The sequence below is a fragment of the Coturnix japonica genome, unplaced genomic scaffold (assembly GCF_054131305.1).
Source record: "Coturnix japonica strain WE unplaced genomic scaffold, WE-NBRP24 Scf055, whole genome shotgun sequence".
NCBI classification, from domain to species: Eukaryota; Metazoa; Chordata; class Aves; order Galliformes; family Phasianidae; genus Coturnix; species Coturnix japonica.
The window spans coordinates 332,398-346,600 of record NW_028188958.1 but is presented as its reverse complement, the minus strand read 5'-3'; the positions used below and the strand labels follow the sequence as shown (position 1 = coordinate 346,600).

At 50.3% G+C, this 14,203-nt stretch overlaps 1 protein-coding gene across 14 annotated transcripts in view; it reads right to left on the bottom strand.

The window, feature by feature from the left end:
• The window catches only part of SHANK3 (SH3 and multiple ankyrin repeat domains 3), a 284,023-nt gene that overhangs the window by 237,442 nt on the left and 32,378 nt on the right, over positions 1 to 14,203 (bottom strand). For 13 of the 14 annotated variants that reach the window (XR_014941032.1, XM_085533171.1, XM_085533169.1 and 10 more), the window contains 2 exons: positions 2,736 to 2,939; positions 249 to 320 (listed from right to left, as the gene is read on the bottom strand). Coding sequence is in view for 12 of the 14 variants with exons in the window: in XM_085533171.1 (XP_085389297.1) it covers positions 249 to 320; positions 2,736 to 2,939 (276 nt within the window). In the remaining 2 variants the exon portion in view is untranslated. Of the gene's footprint in view, positions 1 to 248; positions 321 to 2,735; positions 2,940 to 7,162; positions 7,294 to 14,203 lie in introns of those variants that run through there. The other variant, XM_085533177.1, reaches the window with a different exon arrangement.

Here is a 14,203-nt window from a genome sequence, read left to right as displayed (position 1 = left end):
TGGATCAGTGCCCACCATGCACCCACCACAACACACACACTGCACTGCTCAGTGCAGTCCTTCCACCCACACTGAGCCAAAACCACCCCAGCTTTGGCCACACCAGCAGCTCACAGGAGGGATGTGAGCTCTGGTGAGTGAGGAAGGCTGAGCCCCACCATGGTGCCCTCATGGACCCATCAGGATGGACCACTGGTGCTGTGCATGCAACCAGGGCTCTGAGCTCACAGGCTCAACTCCAGCCTTACCTTGGTATGGAGCTTGGCAAACTGCTTGTCATCCAGTAAAGGCTGGGTGTACACACGCCGCTTGTACCGGAACTGCAAGAGGGAGAATGTCAGACATGAGATGCCCAAAGCCCACACAGCATCAGTTTGCTCTGCAGTGAGAGCCTCAGTCTAACTCTGCACACAACAGAACAGGATCCACTGCTCTCCTCCATCTCAAGTTGAAAGTGACCCACAAGGATCCTCGAGCCCAACTCAAACACATTACACTCAAACCCTGGGGTACCCACAGACTGACATCAGTCCCTATGAAGCCCACCCGGACTTATTCACGTGTCCTACAGACGCCTTACAACACAGATCCCAAATGGAGCACCATGAAGAACAAACCCAGGTCCTCCCCAGTGGCTGCTGCCTTTGTGCAGGCATCTCCATAGGGCAGAATTATCATCTCCAAGAGGAGGCTGGATTTGATTAGCTTTTCTTCAATTGCATTCTGAGATTGTGGCCTGCTATGAACTTAATCCGTTGCCAGCATCCCATTATTTCAGCCAGAACTGACACCAAGTCTTTGGGCTGGAGTTACCTTTGAATGCTGGCAATACATTACCACGTTTTCAGCCTGCTGTGCATGCCCTTGTGTTCCAGAACTCATTATAAACAAGAAATCCTGGGCAGGTGTGTCCTCACACCACTTTTTTCAATCATTCCCAGCTAAAAGCTGCCCATCCCACTGATGTACCAGTGTTGGCCCCTTGCAGGTGCTGCCAGGGCTCCTCTTCACCCCCGCACCAAACCAGGGTGCAACCAGCTGCAATCCCAGCTGCACAGCCGGGGATGGGGCAGGTCGCATGGGGAAGGCAGGCGGTGTCACTGTGATGTGACAGCACACAGTGCCACCCAGGGGCAAGGTAAAACTGCACCAGGGGAGAGCAGAGCTGCGTGACGCCATCAGCTGCTCTGAGCCTCTGCACAGCAATCCTGTCACCTCCGCATGCAGCTCGGAGGGCTCATTTATTGTATGGGCTCAGGAAACCTCATTGGGAGCAGCATGGGATGGGTGCCCCAGACTTTTGGTTTTTCAACATGTTTCTCATGCGCTCAGATAGAATGCTGCCATTCTATCAGGTTAAGAACTAAAATGACCCATGACAAATATCCATGTCAGGTCTGCTTTGAGATGCATGCACTGAGACATTAAGTGTGGATATGATGCTGAACCCTACAAAACAAAGGGCTAAAGCCTACGGGAGGAACATCAAGGAACTGACTACCTCATTGGTTTATTTGCAAGCATTCCTCATGCTTTTGCAAACGTTTTAGTCTATATTTGACATTGGTTTGCTAAGAAACTGTGCAGAATTTTCTTTCCAAATTAGTTGGGATTAGTTATAATAACAGCATTCACGCTTGCAGTTGTAAGAGTTCATGCAGCTTAAGTGTGTAATGCTTCCTAAGTAGGCTCTGAGGGTAAATTATAGCACAGGATCCCTGAACCAGAGGTCTCCCTGCAGGTACCCAAAGTTCCATACAGCCAGTGGGGAGTCAGTAGAGCCCACAAACTGCTCCTTGTCACCCTGTGGTACACACAGCCCACTCAGCCCCACGTCAGTAGAGGAATTCCATTCAATTAAGTCCCAGTTAATTTTCTGGAAAGGAATATAATATAGAATGAAACCTAGCATTTATCCTCCGTGCTGACTACATGAATGAGGTCTGTACAGGAACGGTCGCTGATGTAAAAGCACAGTGTTCCCTTCCAGTCTCTACAGTAATTGTGAATTAAATTTAAAGAAAAAACCCTCACCCCGCAGGTGGTGACGCACTGGAACATGTTGCCCAAGGAGGCTGTGGGTGCCCCATCCCTGCAGGCATTCAAGGCCAGGCTGGATGTGGCTCTGGGCAGCCTGGGCTGCTGGTTGGCAACCTTGCACATAGCAGGGGGTTGGGATGGGATGAGAACTGTGGTCTTTTCCAACCCAGGCCATGCTGTGATTCTATGATTCTATGAAATTAAATGTAAAACTAAAGTAAAAAAATACCAAACTCAACCCCTTCAGCCTCATTTCCAAAGACCTTCCCGTGCTTTTCCCTCTGTACCTACAGCTTGCCCTCCCTAACTCCAATTCCTCATGTCAGTTATCTGCCAGTATAAGGAGATGTGACCAGCGTGCTCAGGAGGCAGAATCAGACCCTCAGAGCCACAGCCAACGTCACAGAGCTCCACAAGCAGCTAAAACTGGAGCTCAGAGGCCTCTCCTAAGCTTTCCCTCAGTGGATTCTCTGTGAGTAAACACACACCCACAGAAATCTCTGCACTTCGTCCTGATGGGAAATGGGGGGAAATAGGGGTGGGTGGGAGGGGGCTCCATTGCTGTGCTGCTTTTAGAAGCTATAAAAGAAGGGATGCGACGAATACTATGCGCTTGTGTGTATACATATCTATAGATGTACACAGATACACATACATATATACTTATAAATTTATGTATTAAAATAGACGGCTACCTCCAGGTAGGGGACGGGAGTGTCGGGATTCAGGGGGTACTCCCGCAGCAGGCGCTCCTCGTCCAGGAACTTCCCTGCTCTGCCATTGAAGGCCGGCTGGAAGAGCCCGTAGTTGAGCACATCCTTCAGGCTGTGGTTGAGGGTGCACAGAATGCGCTGCTTGGAGGCCCACACGGGAACGTCCGGATTCAACCGCAGACACTTCTGTGGAGAGACAGAGGGCAATGAGAGCTGCTGCACATTGCAGGGATGCAGAGAGAGCAGGAGGATGAGAGGGGAATGCCACCACCTCTGCAGTGTCAGTCGGTAAAAGGGGGAGGAAGAGGCAGGGAATGAAGTGTTTAAAATCAGAGGACATGCTGGCGCACAGGTCAGCTCACAACAGCAGGGCCCCAGCAGCGGTCTCAGCTTCCCCTCCCAGGTCCCATTGTCTCTATTTTGGCCCTTGATTTCTTGTTATGATTAATTTGGTTTTCCTCCTTCTTTGCTCTTGGACTTGGTGATCTCAGAGGACTTTTCCAACCCTTATGACTCTGTGATCACTCCCAGAACAGGAGACCGGAGACGCACGCAGTGTCCAAGGGGCAGGTCCAGCATGGAGTCACACAATTACATAACCATAGTTTTGTTCATAGAGGCTTTGAAGAGTTGTTGCCTGACCACAGACACCTGCTTGGCTTCCCCAGCAGAAACACAGCCCAGTCATCACCCCTCCAAGCACACAGAAGCTCTTCCAATGGGCTCTGACAGACCTGCAGTGCTGGAGCCCCCACCACCACAGCACACATCCCGGGGACTGGCACTCACCCCAGTTATCAGAGGTAACTGCACGTCCTCACTCCTTCCATCAGCCTCATCCATCATAACTCATTACCACCATGCCCGCTAAACTACTTGGGGACGTGATCAGTGAGCACGGTGGGGATGGGTTGGACTTGGTGACCTTAGAGGTCTCTTCCAACCTTAATTACTCCACAATTCTATGATTTCCAGCTCCGGAGCCCTGGGGCTTGCTTAGGTCTCAGAAGCATCTCTATGGTTTTGGGAATTAAACAGGCACCGCTTTAAAACATTAAACAGATTTGCCTAGAGAAAAGCAAATGGTCGTGCTGAGGCACAGGATGGGAGGCAGCAGAGAGCCAGTGCTGCGCTGCATAGTGCCCACAAAACTCACTGTGCAACACAAGCAGCAGCCACTGAGCTGATGTTACGGCTCACTTTTCTCAGGAAAGGATAACTTGCACTTGGCAGCGCACATTTGTACTGCAAGCAGAGGTCAGCGTTATCTATTTCATCGCTGACCGCATCAGCGTGGTGGTGTGCTTATCAACTATTGCTTGTCCTACAGCAGGTGCTAATGAGGAGGTGGCTGCTTGCTGGTGTGAGACATCAGGAGCCCAAAATCCGAGAGATGCCAAAGAGAAGCAGAATATGCATCAGTCTTTTGGGAACTCTAAATGAAAAAACACTGTCTATGCCTTCCTACTTCGTCTCCAGCTCTCTTCCTCACTGTCAGATGATGCCTTTCAGTATGAAACTGTATGACTAATGGAAAAAAACATAAGTTACAGACATGCACATGTGGACAAGAACAAGATGTGGATGAAGGAACATCCCGGCACAAAGTTCACTGAATCTTACCCTGAACTTTTTACTGTACAGACATATTCTGGAGAGTATTAACATTCCATATGTAGGAGAGAAAACAGCTTCCATCCTGCAACATGTTTTGTTCATCAGTGTCAGAAATCGGAAAAAAGGAAGCACCTGCTTTGGAGTTAGGTCAAAAGGCTGCAGTCCTTTGTGGCCATAATCCCGTTACTTCAGTGTATCTTAAAGCTCTGTTTCTCAAAATACCACCAAACACATTAAACTGAATTAAACCCATCAGAATTCCTGCAACCAAGCACGCTTTTTGCAGTCCATGATGCAGCACATCCAATCCAGGAGCAATCCAACAGACGACACTAATCCCACCAGTCTCTGCTGGCAAGCTGCAGAGATCTCCCCGTGCAGCCTCAGCTCTGAAGTCTGGCCTGGATCCACAGGAGACAGCTGCTCTGTGCTCACTTTGCTCGGGCAGACACTGCAGCAAGGGTTCCTCTGTCCTGTTGCATGGGGACACATTGGTTCTCACTATCACAGAGGGGACAGCCCTGGCAGCTTCCACAGCAGAACCTGGCTGACCTTGGTGGAGCAGGAAGGGTTCAGTTGCACTGACCCGGCCCCATCAGGACAGGAACACCAAGCTTGGACACCAGGGCAGCTCTTCAGCCCCGTGCTCTTCTCCTGCAGGATGCTGAGCAGGAGGGATCAGGGCAAGCACACAGGGCACCACAGATTCCACACTGCACTGGGGCACGGGCTGCAGGCAGCTGCAGCATGAGCCACTCACTTTGGTTTGCTGTACAATTATAAGTGCTGATCATAACCATCAAAGCCTTTGGAACAAGTCCTGAAAGAAAACAATGCAGTTCCTCAACTTTTAGACAGCGTGGATGACTCCTTCCTGAAGGAAGAAAGAGCTCATTGCTCCAGCTTCAATCCTCTGCAGTGCACAGGATGACAGACAAGATCTATTCAGGAGCCACCCCGCAATAACGACAATAAAGAACAACCCCTTAACAGCAAAGAAGACAAAAATTTTTCATCAAAGTGCACAAAAATGAGAGAGAATTGAAAGGAAATTAAAAGCAGCAGCTGAAAAGGTGATGTGCTTGCAGGCAGCAGGTAGCATATTTCATAATATCACATCAGAAGCTCTGAGCAAATGTATGGCGAAAATGGAAAAACGGCCCTGAAGAGGCCCCCAGAGAAAGACGTAGCGGCCAAAAAACAACAGAGCAGAGCAATCTATAGAAAGTGAAAGAATTCCTTTAGAAAATGGGAGTTGCCATTTTGGGATCAGAGCGGAGCACAACCCCAACAACTGCACGCACAATGACAACGGTGACAAAGCCATAGAACCTCAGGGACGCAGAGGGAGCAGGGAGCTGATGGAACGCGGGTGAGGCTGCGGTGCGGCTCATCCCAGGGTGGGACTCTCCTACTTCTCAAGTGTTTTCAGCATGGCTGCTGGCTGCCATAAGCCAGACTGCCCAAAACAATGCAGCAACCCTTCAGCCCTGCAACTGAGTGGGAAAATGGTGCACAAAGGTGAGGGAATGCTGCAGGTTTCTGACACAGGGTTGCTCAGCAGAGCCACACGTGCCCGTGCTGGGGCCTGAGCCAGAGCAATGGAGGCTGTTACACTGAAATTGGCAGCACACCCAGATCCTCTGCATCACGTGCTGGCCCGTCCGCCCTATCTGTTCAGGAAAAAACAGAAACAGGAAAAGTAAAGCTGACAAAGGTGACAGGAGCAGAGCGGCCTGCAGGGCCTGGTGCAGAGCCTGGCCTGGAAGCAGGGCCTGGGCTGGGAGCAGAGCCTAGTGTGGGGTCTAAGCTAGGAGCAGGGCCTAGGCCAGGAGTGGGGCCTAAGCTGGGAGCAGGGCCTGGTATGGGGCCTAGGCCAGGAATGGGGCCTAAGCTGGGAGCAGGGCCTGGTATGGGGCCTAGGCCAGGAATGGGGCCTAAGCTGGGAGCAGGGCCTGGTATGAGGCCTAGGCCAGGAGTGGGGCCTAGGCTGGGAGCAAGGCCTAGACTGGGAGCAGGGCCTAGGCTGGATGTGAGGCCTGGCCTGGGCTGGGAGTGAGGCCTAGGCTGGGAGGCTTAGGCTGGGAACAGGGCCTGAGCCACGCTGTGGGAATAACACAGAACAAGCCCAGGGGACTTCCTTGCCTCTCTTTAACGGGCTGTGCTCGATTTTCCCAATTGTACATTTATTTTCTCTTCTCTGGTCAAAGCCTGCCATGGATTCACCCGGCAGCAGAGCAGCACCACACATGTGGTCATTCATTCCCTGCCCTGTTCCACAAGGACAGGGGGAGAGAAGCCGGGGGAGGGGGAGAAACCCAAAGAGGAACTCATGGGTTTAGATAAAAAAATATTTACTGAGACAGAAAGTGGAAAAGGAAAATAATAGTAATGATGATAATATAGTGTTTATTTACAGAACAAGCGCTGCACGATGCAGCTGCTCCCCATCTGCCAACCAACACCCAGCCCATCTCTAAGCAGTTCCCTCCCGGCCAACTCCCCGCAGTTTTATACTATTTTCATGTGATAACATATTGCATTGGACAGTCCCGTGCCCAGGCTGAGTTAGCAGCACTGGTTCTGCTCCACACAGCTCCTTGTTGCCCCTCAGCCCCTCACTGCAGCACAGCACAAGGAGTTGAAATGTCTGTGGCTCTGTGCAGCACAGCTCAGCAACACCGAAAGAACAATGTATTAGCAATACTGTTTTGCTCCCAAAGCTAAAACATAGCATCAAATCAGACACTGTGAAATTAAAAATAAAATAAATAAATACAATAAAAACCCACCTTGGTTCCAGCTGAAACCAAGACAAAAGCTTTTCCCTTCAGCAGCAGTTTCAGCTGTGGTGTCTCCCTGTGAACCCGGGCAGATTACAAATCCCCCACAGGGTCCTGCTGGCAGCTGTTCTCCTGCAGGAACACAGGGGAGGAGCTCACTCCCTGCAGAGCAACAGCCACCAGGAGAAGCTAGAACAGGTTTCCTGTGCACCGGGTGCTGGTGGTGGGCAGATTGGGACCAGCTTACAGAACAAGCTGTGTACACTGGCAAAACAATGAGAATTTTGGGGCTTAGATCACCTCCTGAGGAAAGCTCTGGCCCTGCCATCTGATGTGCTGGAACACCACGCTGGGAGAAGCTGCCCCCATCGAGAGGAAACAAGATAATGAGCAGGAGGGAGGCTCTTGGCTCCCAGCAGGAAAGCAGCCGTGCACAAGCCCTTCTTGCAGAGTTACGTGCTGTAGATAAAGGATTTGGGCTTGCTAGGTTTTCCAGTGAAACAGTTGCTGCTTATAAGACAGTCTGGGAGGGCGTTGTTGACTGCTGTGTCATCCTCCTGTATCCCTTGCCTGAGCCAGGGAACCATCCACAATTAATCCTTTTTAAAGACATGAGAGTCCAGGAGTTGTATTACAGCTCTTAACAGCGACAGCCACCCCCATCCTGAAGACCCTCCATCACTGCTTTCAGTCTAGCAGCTGCCTCTGATACTAATGCAGCCTGTTTGAAGAGACTGAGCACCTGATTAACTTCAAGTGAGTGGCTCTGGCAAGACAAAGCTGCAACAGCTTTCCCATCTGCCACCTGCAAGCGAAGGGCTGCTGAAGAGCACCATTGCCATCCTGCTTCAGCCAACTGCTGAACTTCTCATTTAGAAAACACAGGGCAAAGGAAATGCAAAAAGTTTGGGATCAGCTCGATTCAGTCACAGGCCCAAACAAAGAGCTCGGCGTGGATTAAAGAGGTGATGATTTCCTTCAGAGACCTGGCACTGATTCTACCATGTCACTGTACCGTCACAAAAGCACCAAAAAGAAAACAATCACCAACTACCGTCTAATGTGTGAGCAGTTGGAAAATGAGGATCTGAGAAACTTAAGCTCGACTTAAGGCTGGCAAATGCCATGGAAAGTTAAGCTGCTTCTACAGAAGGGTGCATAGGATCTTATGCTCACTCAGCTTCAATACAGAGAAACTGCAGTTTTGTAGAAAAGCCCTTATATTAAATCACAGATGATGGAAAAGACTTTTAAGGGTCACGACCAAGTCCAACCCCAGCCCATCCCCACTATGCTCACTCACTGCCCACTAACCCTGTCCCCAAGTGCTACATCTAATAAACACATTCAGAAGAAGTAAATAACTTCTCAGTATAAAAGAGTGAGAGAAATCAAGTTTGGCTGGAAAAACCAATGAGAACAGCACACTGCAGTTGCCTTAGGAGCACATGGCCAAGATGTTCTTTGATTCAGCAAATGTAAAGCCTCAAAGGCCTGTCAGATTGTCCAGACTGAGCAGGGCACTACTATGCTGCAAGAGTCAACCACTAACTCCCATCATGAGCTGAAATCCATCCCAGTTGGGCCGTAGAAAAGAAAAAAACCCAAACACACACACAATGGAAAACACACTCCCTCCTTGGATAAGTTCACAACCAAATACTCATCCTCAATAAAAGGTATGTCTTAATTCTCATTTGATTCCCTTTGTTTAAACTTTCAGTCATTCCTTCTCTCTATACCTTTGACTGTGGCACTGAACAGCTGTTTAATACTCAGCTCCTTGCTGTGCTCCAGCCTCCATTTAACAGTCACCTCTCAGTCTTGCTTAGGGTGAGCTGAAGAGATTGACGTTCATACACTGTAATGCATTTTCTCCAGATCTCAAATCATTTTTGTTGCTCTTTTCAGCATCCTCTTTAATTTTAAATATACCTTTTAAAGAGCAGAATTCGGAGCCAGAGGCAATATTCCAGCATCTGTCTCCCAGCTGTCACATACAGCTACAAAACACTGTCCTTGACTCACTGTCCGCTTGCTTCTATCTCCAGGCATTGCATTAGCAGTTTCCTTTAAAGTACATGGCCCTTTGGGTTCAGTTTGCTTTGACCACTCCACCTCACTCTGACAGCCAAACCCCAATTCACATCTTCTTGTTTTCTAGGTCTGGAATTTGCTACCTGTAGAACTCTGCATTTGAATGAATTAGAACATTATTTATTTTGAAGAGCACAGCTCTAGCTCACTCCACGTTAGCATTAATAAAAAAGAGTGGTGAGGTAGGGATGCAGCCTCTAACAACCCTAAAATTGCATTTCTTGGAACAGGAGCATGAGGGGACTGCAGAAGGGAGGCAGGGAGCACTGCCAAGGAAGCAGAAAGCACCATTGCACCGTGGTACACCCACGTCCTCGAGGTGCGTGCAGCTCTAGCTGTGCCAGAATGGGAAAGGTGTGGATAAGGGAGGGCAGGATGACCAACGGCCTGGAGCAGCGTCCATGTGAAGCTCATCCAAACAGACAGGAGTCCCAGCATGGGAAAAAGAACACTGAGATGGAATGCGACAAAACCAAAAGTGGCATGGAAAGTAGACACAGGTATTATTTCCTTGGGAATTGATGCAAACACTGCAAGTCGAGGAGACAGATACGACATCTTCATTAGACACACTCATGCTGATCTGCTCAATGGCATGCCGCGGGGTTCTGACAATTGACTCCAAATTGGTCTCCCAGGTCCCACCACTTGCAGAGTCATAACCACAAATCAGCGCTGCGTGCATCGCGGGCTGTTTGGCTTATCCCACTCAGGGCACCCTACCCAGATCTGACTTTAATTGCGACACTATCTCTTGGTTTACAGCTTAATACCACTCTTTTCTTCCAAGTTACAAGTTCCCTCATTTCACATTAACCTACCACCGTTCTGCCTCCAGGTCTCAACAACCAGGCTAATTTTGCGGGCGGATCCTTTTTCTCCATACTTATGACTCCAGGACATTTGCACATCCACCCTGTTATTTACGACTGCAGCGGTTCTGTTAACTTGCACTAACTTCTACTCCCCAGCAGTAAAGTCTTTTAAAACAAAACTCAGGAGGATAAGAAGACAAACTGGCAGTTTTCTGCCATTGTCATTGGCCATTCTGAACCCAGAATGGGTATTTCTATACAACCCTGCAAGAGTTCACCCAAGGAGCCCCACAGCAAGGAGTCAGACTGGCACCAACGGAGGGCTCTGGGGACAGCTGGTCCTGCTCTGAGCAGGGGAGACCGACTAAAGGCAGCATAGCATTGGCCAGGCACCTCCAAAGATGAAGACCTCCTAACTTCTTGAGGCCCCAGACCATTTCCCTGCGATGAAAAAAGGCCACAGAGGAGAATGTCTCTGGCCACAGCTTGGTCCTCTTGTTCCATGTCACCCCCCAGAGGAGTCCACCTCCATCGCCTCTCCCCACCCTGCTAGGCAGTTGCATATGGCAGTATGGTCTTCCTTATGTCTCCTCCTCCCTGGTCTGAGCAAACCCTACTCTCAGCCTTTCCTTCTGTTTCCTGAACCTCAGCTCCAAGTATCCCAGGAACTCTGTGGAGCCACCTGGACTCTGGCAATGTCTGCCCTGGGCTGGTGAGCCCAGCTGACCCCCACTATCTGTATGGCTCTCAGTAGTGCTGAGTGGTGGAAGCCATCCCCACCTTTGCCAGCAGGCTGCCACCAGCTATTGCTGCTCAGGGTGTGCTCAGCCTTCATTGCCAAAGGCACTGCCAGTGCTGGGTCAGGGCGCTCCTGAGATCCTTCAGCATTTCCTGCCAAGGAACCTGCTGTCCAATCACCCATCCTTCCCTATCTCATTACATTCCACGGCACTGCTGCAGCCCATGGGCAGGATTCACCTCTTCCAGCCCTTGAGGCCATTCCTGCAGCTGGTGGAGACCCTTTTGAGGAGCAGCCTGGCCCTCAGCCTGCTGACTGCTCCTAGACTGGCTGGTTCTGCTCTGCTAAGAGGATACCACATGGTGTAAGCTCTCATATCCATTCCTGACGAATGAGCTCTTAACCAGCCACCAAATGGGCTTTGTATGGCCACTGGCCATCCTTTAAGCCTGGTGGTCCAGCCAGCTGTCTGCCAACCTTGCCCTCCAGCCACCTAAACCATCTCAGTCTTATTTTGCAATAAGGGTGTAACAGGAGAACACTCTGAGGATAACACACTGAAAAACTCCTCAAGTTCTATATGGACATTTCCTGCACTCTCCTCTTCAAGTATCACCCACCCCAGTGTATAAAGCAGCCGAGTTGGTTGGGCATGGTTTACCCTCTGCAAATCCTTGCTAGCTGTTCCCAGTCACCTCCTGACTTTCATGTGCCTGAATGAGGCTTCCATCAGGACCTTCCCTCCAACCAAAGGGACGCAGCCGTTGGTCAGCCTCACCACAGCTCCTTTTCCTCATCCTTGATGCAAGCACTAAGAGCACTCAAAACATGCACTATGATTTCCAACAAGGGGTTACCGTATACACCCAGCCCTTGGGCCAACTGCTGCCTTAGGCTGGGGCAGTTCTCTGGGTGTCCACCCTTTGCTTCAGCCCTCCAGTGACCTCTTCAAACCACCAACATTCTGAGCAAAGTTACACACGTTGAGGTACTTTCCTTCCTGCCACACTCCTCTGAAGACAGGAATTCATCACTGAGTCATGCTTTCCCCAAGCCAATCTCTTTGCTGGGCACTGGGGGCATCGCAGCTCTTCTTGTGTCCCCAGGCAACTTGTAAAGACATTCCAGAGGTGTTTCCATCCACCTCCTCTGAAGTCTCAATAAATCCTCTCAGTTATCTCCCTGACATCCATTCTCTTTTATCACAGAATGGAAACAGATTAAGGAGACATGAACTTCTGGAAATGCAATGGTTAAATCTTATCAGAAATTGTTTCCCAACTGTTTAATTGTCCCGGTTTTGATTAACAGTGTAGCTACTATTCCACAGATCGGTTTGTTGGTCTTTAACTTTCACACTGAAGACGTCCTTAGCGAAAGCTTTAGCGTCAACACCACCTTCTCGCTAATCGCTTTTCCCTGCTTTAATAACTGTTTTGAGTGAAAAGAAAACACACGTTAGTGCTTCCTACACACCTACCCAAAATCCCTTCAATAATTACCCACTGCTTTGTTCTTGTAAATCAATTTGCTCCAGCACTCACCCGCTGATCCATTCTCTTCTGAAACCTCCCCAGTGCTTCATGCGGTTCCTCCGCTTTGTTTCCTCCTCTCTGTACCGACCCAGAGCCCAGAGCTGCAGAGGGACCTCCCTGCTCCGGGGGTGCAGGTGGAGGTGTCAGCAGTGGGGATGCCACACTGAGGGGTCCCAGGGACCCTCCCACCCCCCCTCAGGCTGAGCAAAGGGCTGCTCCCTTTGGTCCCACTCCACGAAGCTTTGTCCCGGCACCAGGTGAGCAGGGACACGCAGCCACAGGCAGAGCCGGCTCTGGAAGAGTCGCTCCTCTGCTCGGCGGCTTTTAATTAAAAAAGAGTAATGACAACGTTGATGAATTAGTGAACCCCTCCTCCGCTGATCGATTCCGGCAGCATCTGCCCCGTGTGCTGCGCCTTGGCAGCCTCCCAGCAGCGGCCCAACGCTTGGCGGTTCCCAGGCAACCACGGCCTCGAGGTTCACACATGACAACTTCTACAACATCGCCGTGTTTTCAATACAAATTCTGCCGCACCGAGCTGTCAAATCAGCTAAAGTTAATAGCAAGTTAAATAGTACAAGGAGGGCCCATATTGACTGCTTTACTTCCGGACCTCACCCCGCTCAAAAATTAGCATTTCTCTTCCATCAGCAACTGCGGGTTTTGCAGGCTGCTGCATTTAAACGCCGCAGATTCCTTTGGGTCCACAAGGAAATTTATATCACGTTTTCCACAGAAAAAAGAGCCTGAGGCAGCACGCAATTACTTCGGTCACAGCAGCACAGGAACCATGAGAAACTCTAAGCCAACCCATTGAAGGACGACGGGAGCGCTGAGCATCGCCCCGCAACTGCAGTCTGGGGATGCAGGGTGCTCCAAAATGACCCAACTGCTACAGGGGCAAATGAGCTTCTTCGTGTCCAATGGAGCCGCTCAGCAAGATGAAAACTGACTGTGAAAAATCTCACCCATATGTTCATGCTGGTCTAATGCAACCTGAAGGAAGGACATCAACTGACCAAAGCTCTAAATACTAAGGACGTGCAGAGCTGTCATCAGCATCACTGATGAGCATCACGCAGCCTGGAGAAGAGAAGGCTGCGGGGTGACCTCAGTGCAGCCTGCCAGGACCTGAAGGGAGCCTACAGACAGGAGGGGAGTCAGCTCATTGAAAGAGCAGATAATGGCAGGACAAGGGGAAATGGTTTGAGGTTGAAGGAGGGCAGATTGAGGTTGGATGTTGGGGGGAAGTTCTTCACTGTGAGAGTGGGGAGGTGCTGGACCAGCTGCCCAGAGAGGCTGTGGATGCCCCGTCCATCCCTGGAGGTGTTGAAGGCCAGCTTGGATGGGGCCCTGGGCAGCCTGGGCTGGTATCAATGTGGAGGTTGGTGGCCCTGCCTGTGGTGGGGGGTTGGAGCTTCACCATCCTTGAAGTCCCTTCCAACCCAACCATTCTGTGATTCTATGATCACTAAGAAGGCAAAGGAAGAGCTCAGGGGAAGTGTGAATGTTTATAAAGAGGAGGGGGAAAAAATGTTACCAAATATTTCACAGATCATTTTGCAGTGTTACAAGCATCCCTAATTTAGGGCATTAAGGGCAGCCTGAAGCAGGTGTCTTTGTTCCAGCTGACTGGAACATCTGTCAGCATGGAGCTGCATCAGGTGAGGCTCAGGGAAAGGTGGTGGGCACAGCACAGACCCCGGGGCAGTGGGCACAGCCCTGAGCTCAGGGAGCGCTGGGACACCACTCAGCTGTAGGGTTTGTGTGGTGCTGTGTGGGGCTGGGGGTTGGGTTTGATGATCCTTGTGGGTCCCTTCCCACTTGACATAGCCTGTGATTCTGTGATTTTGCACAAGGTATT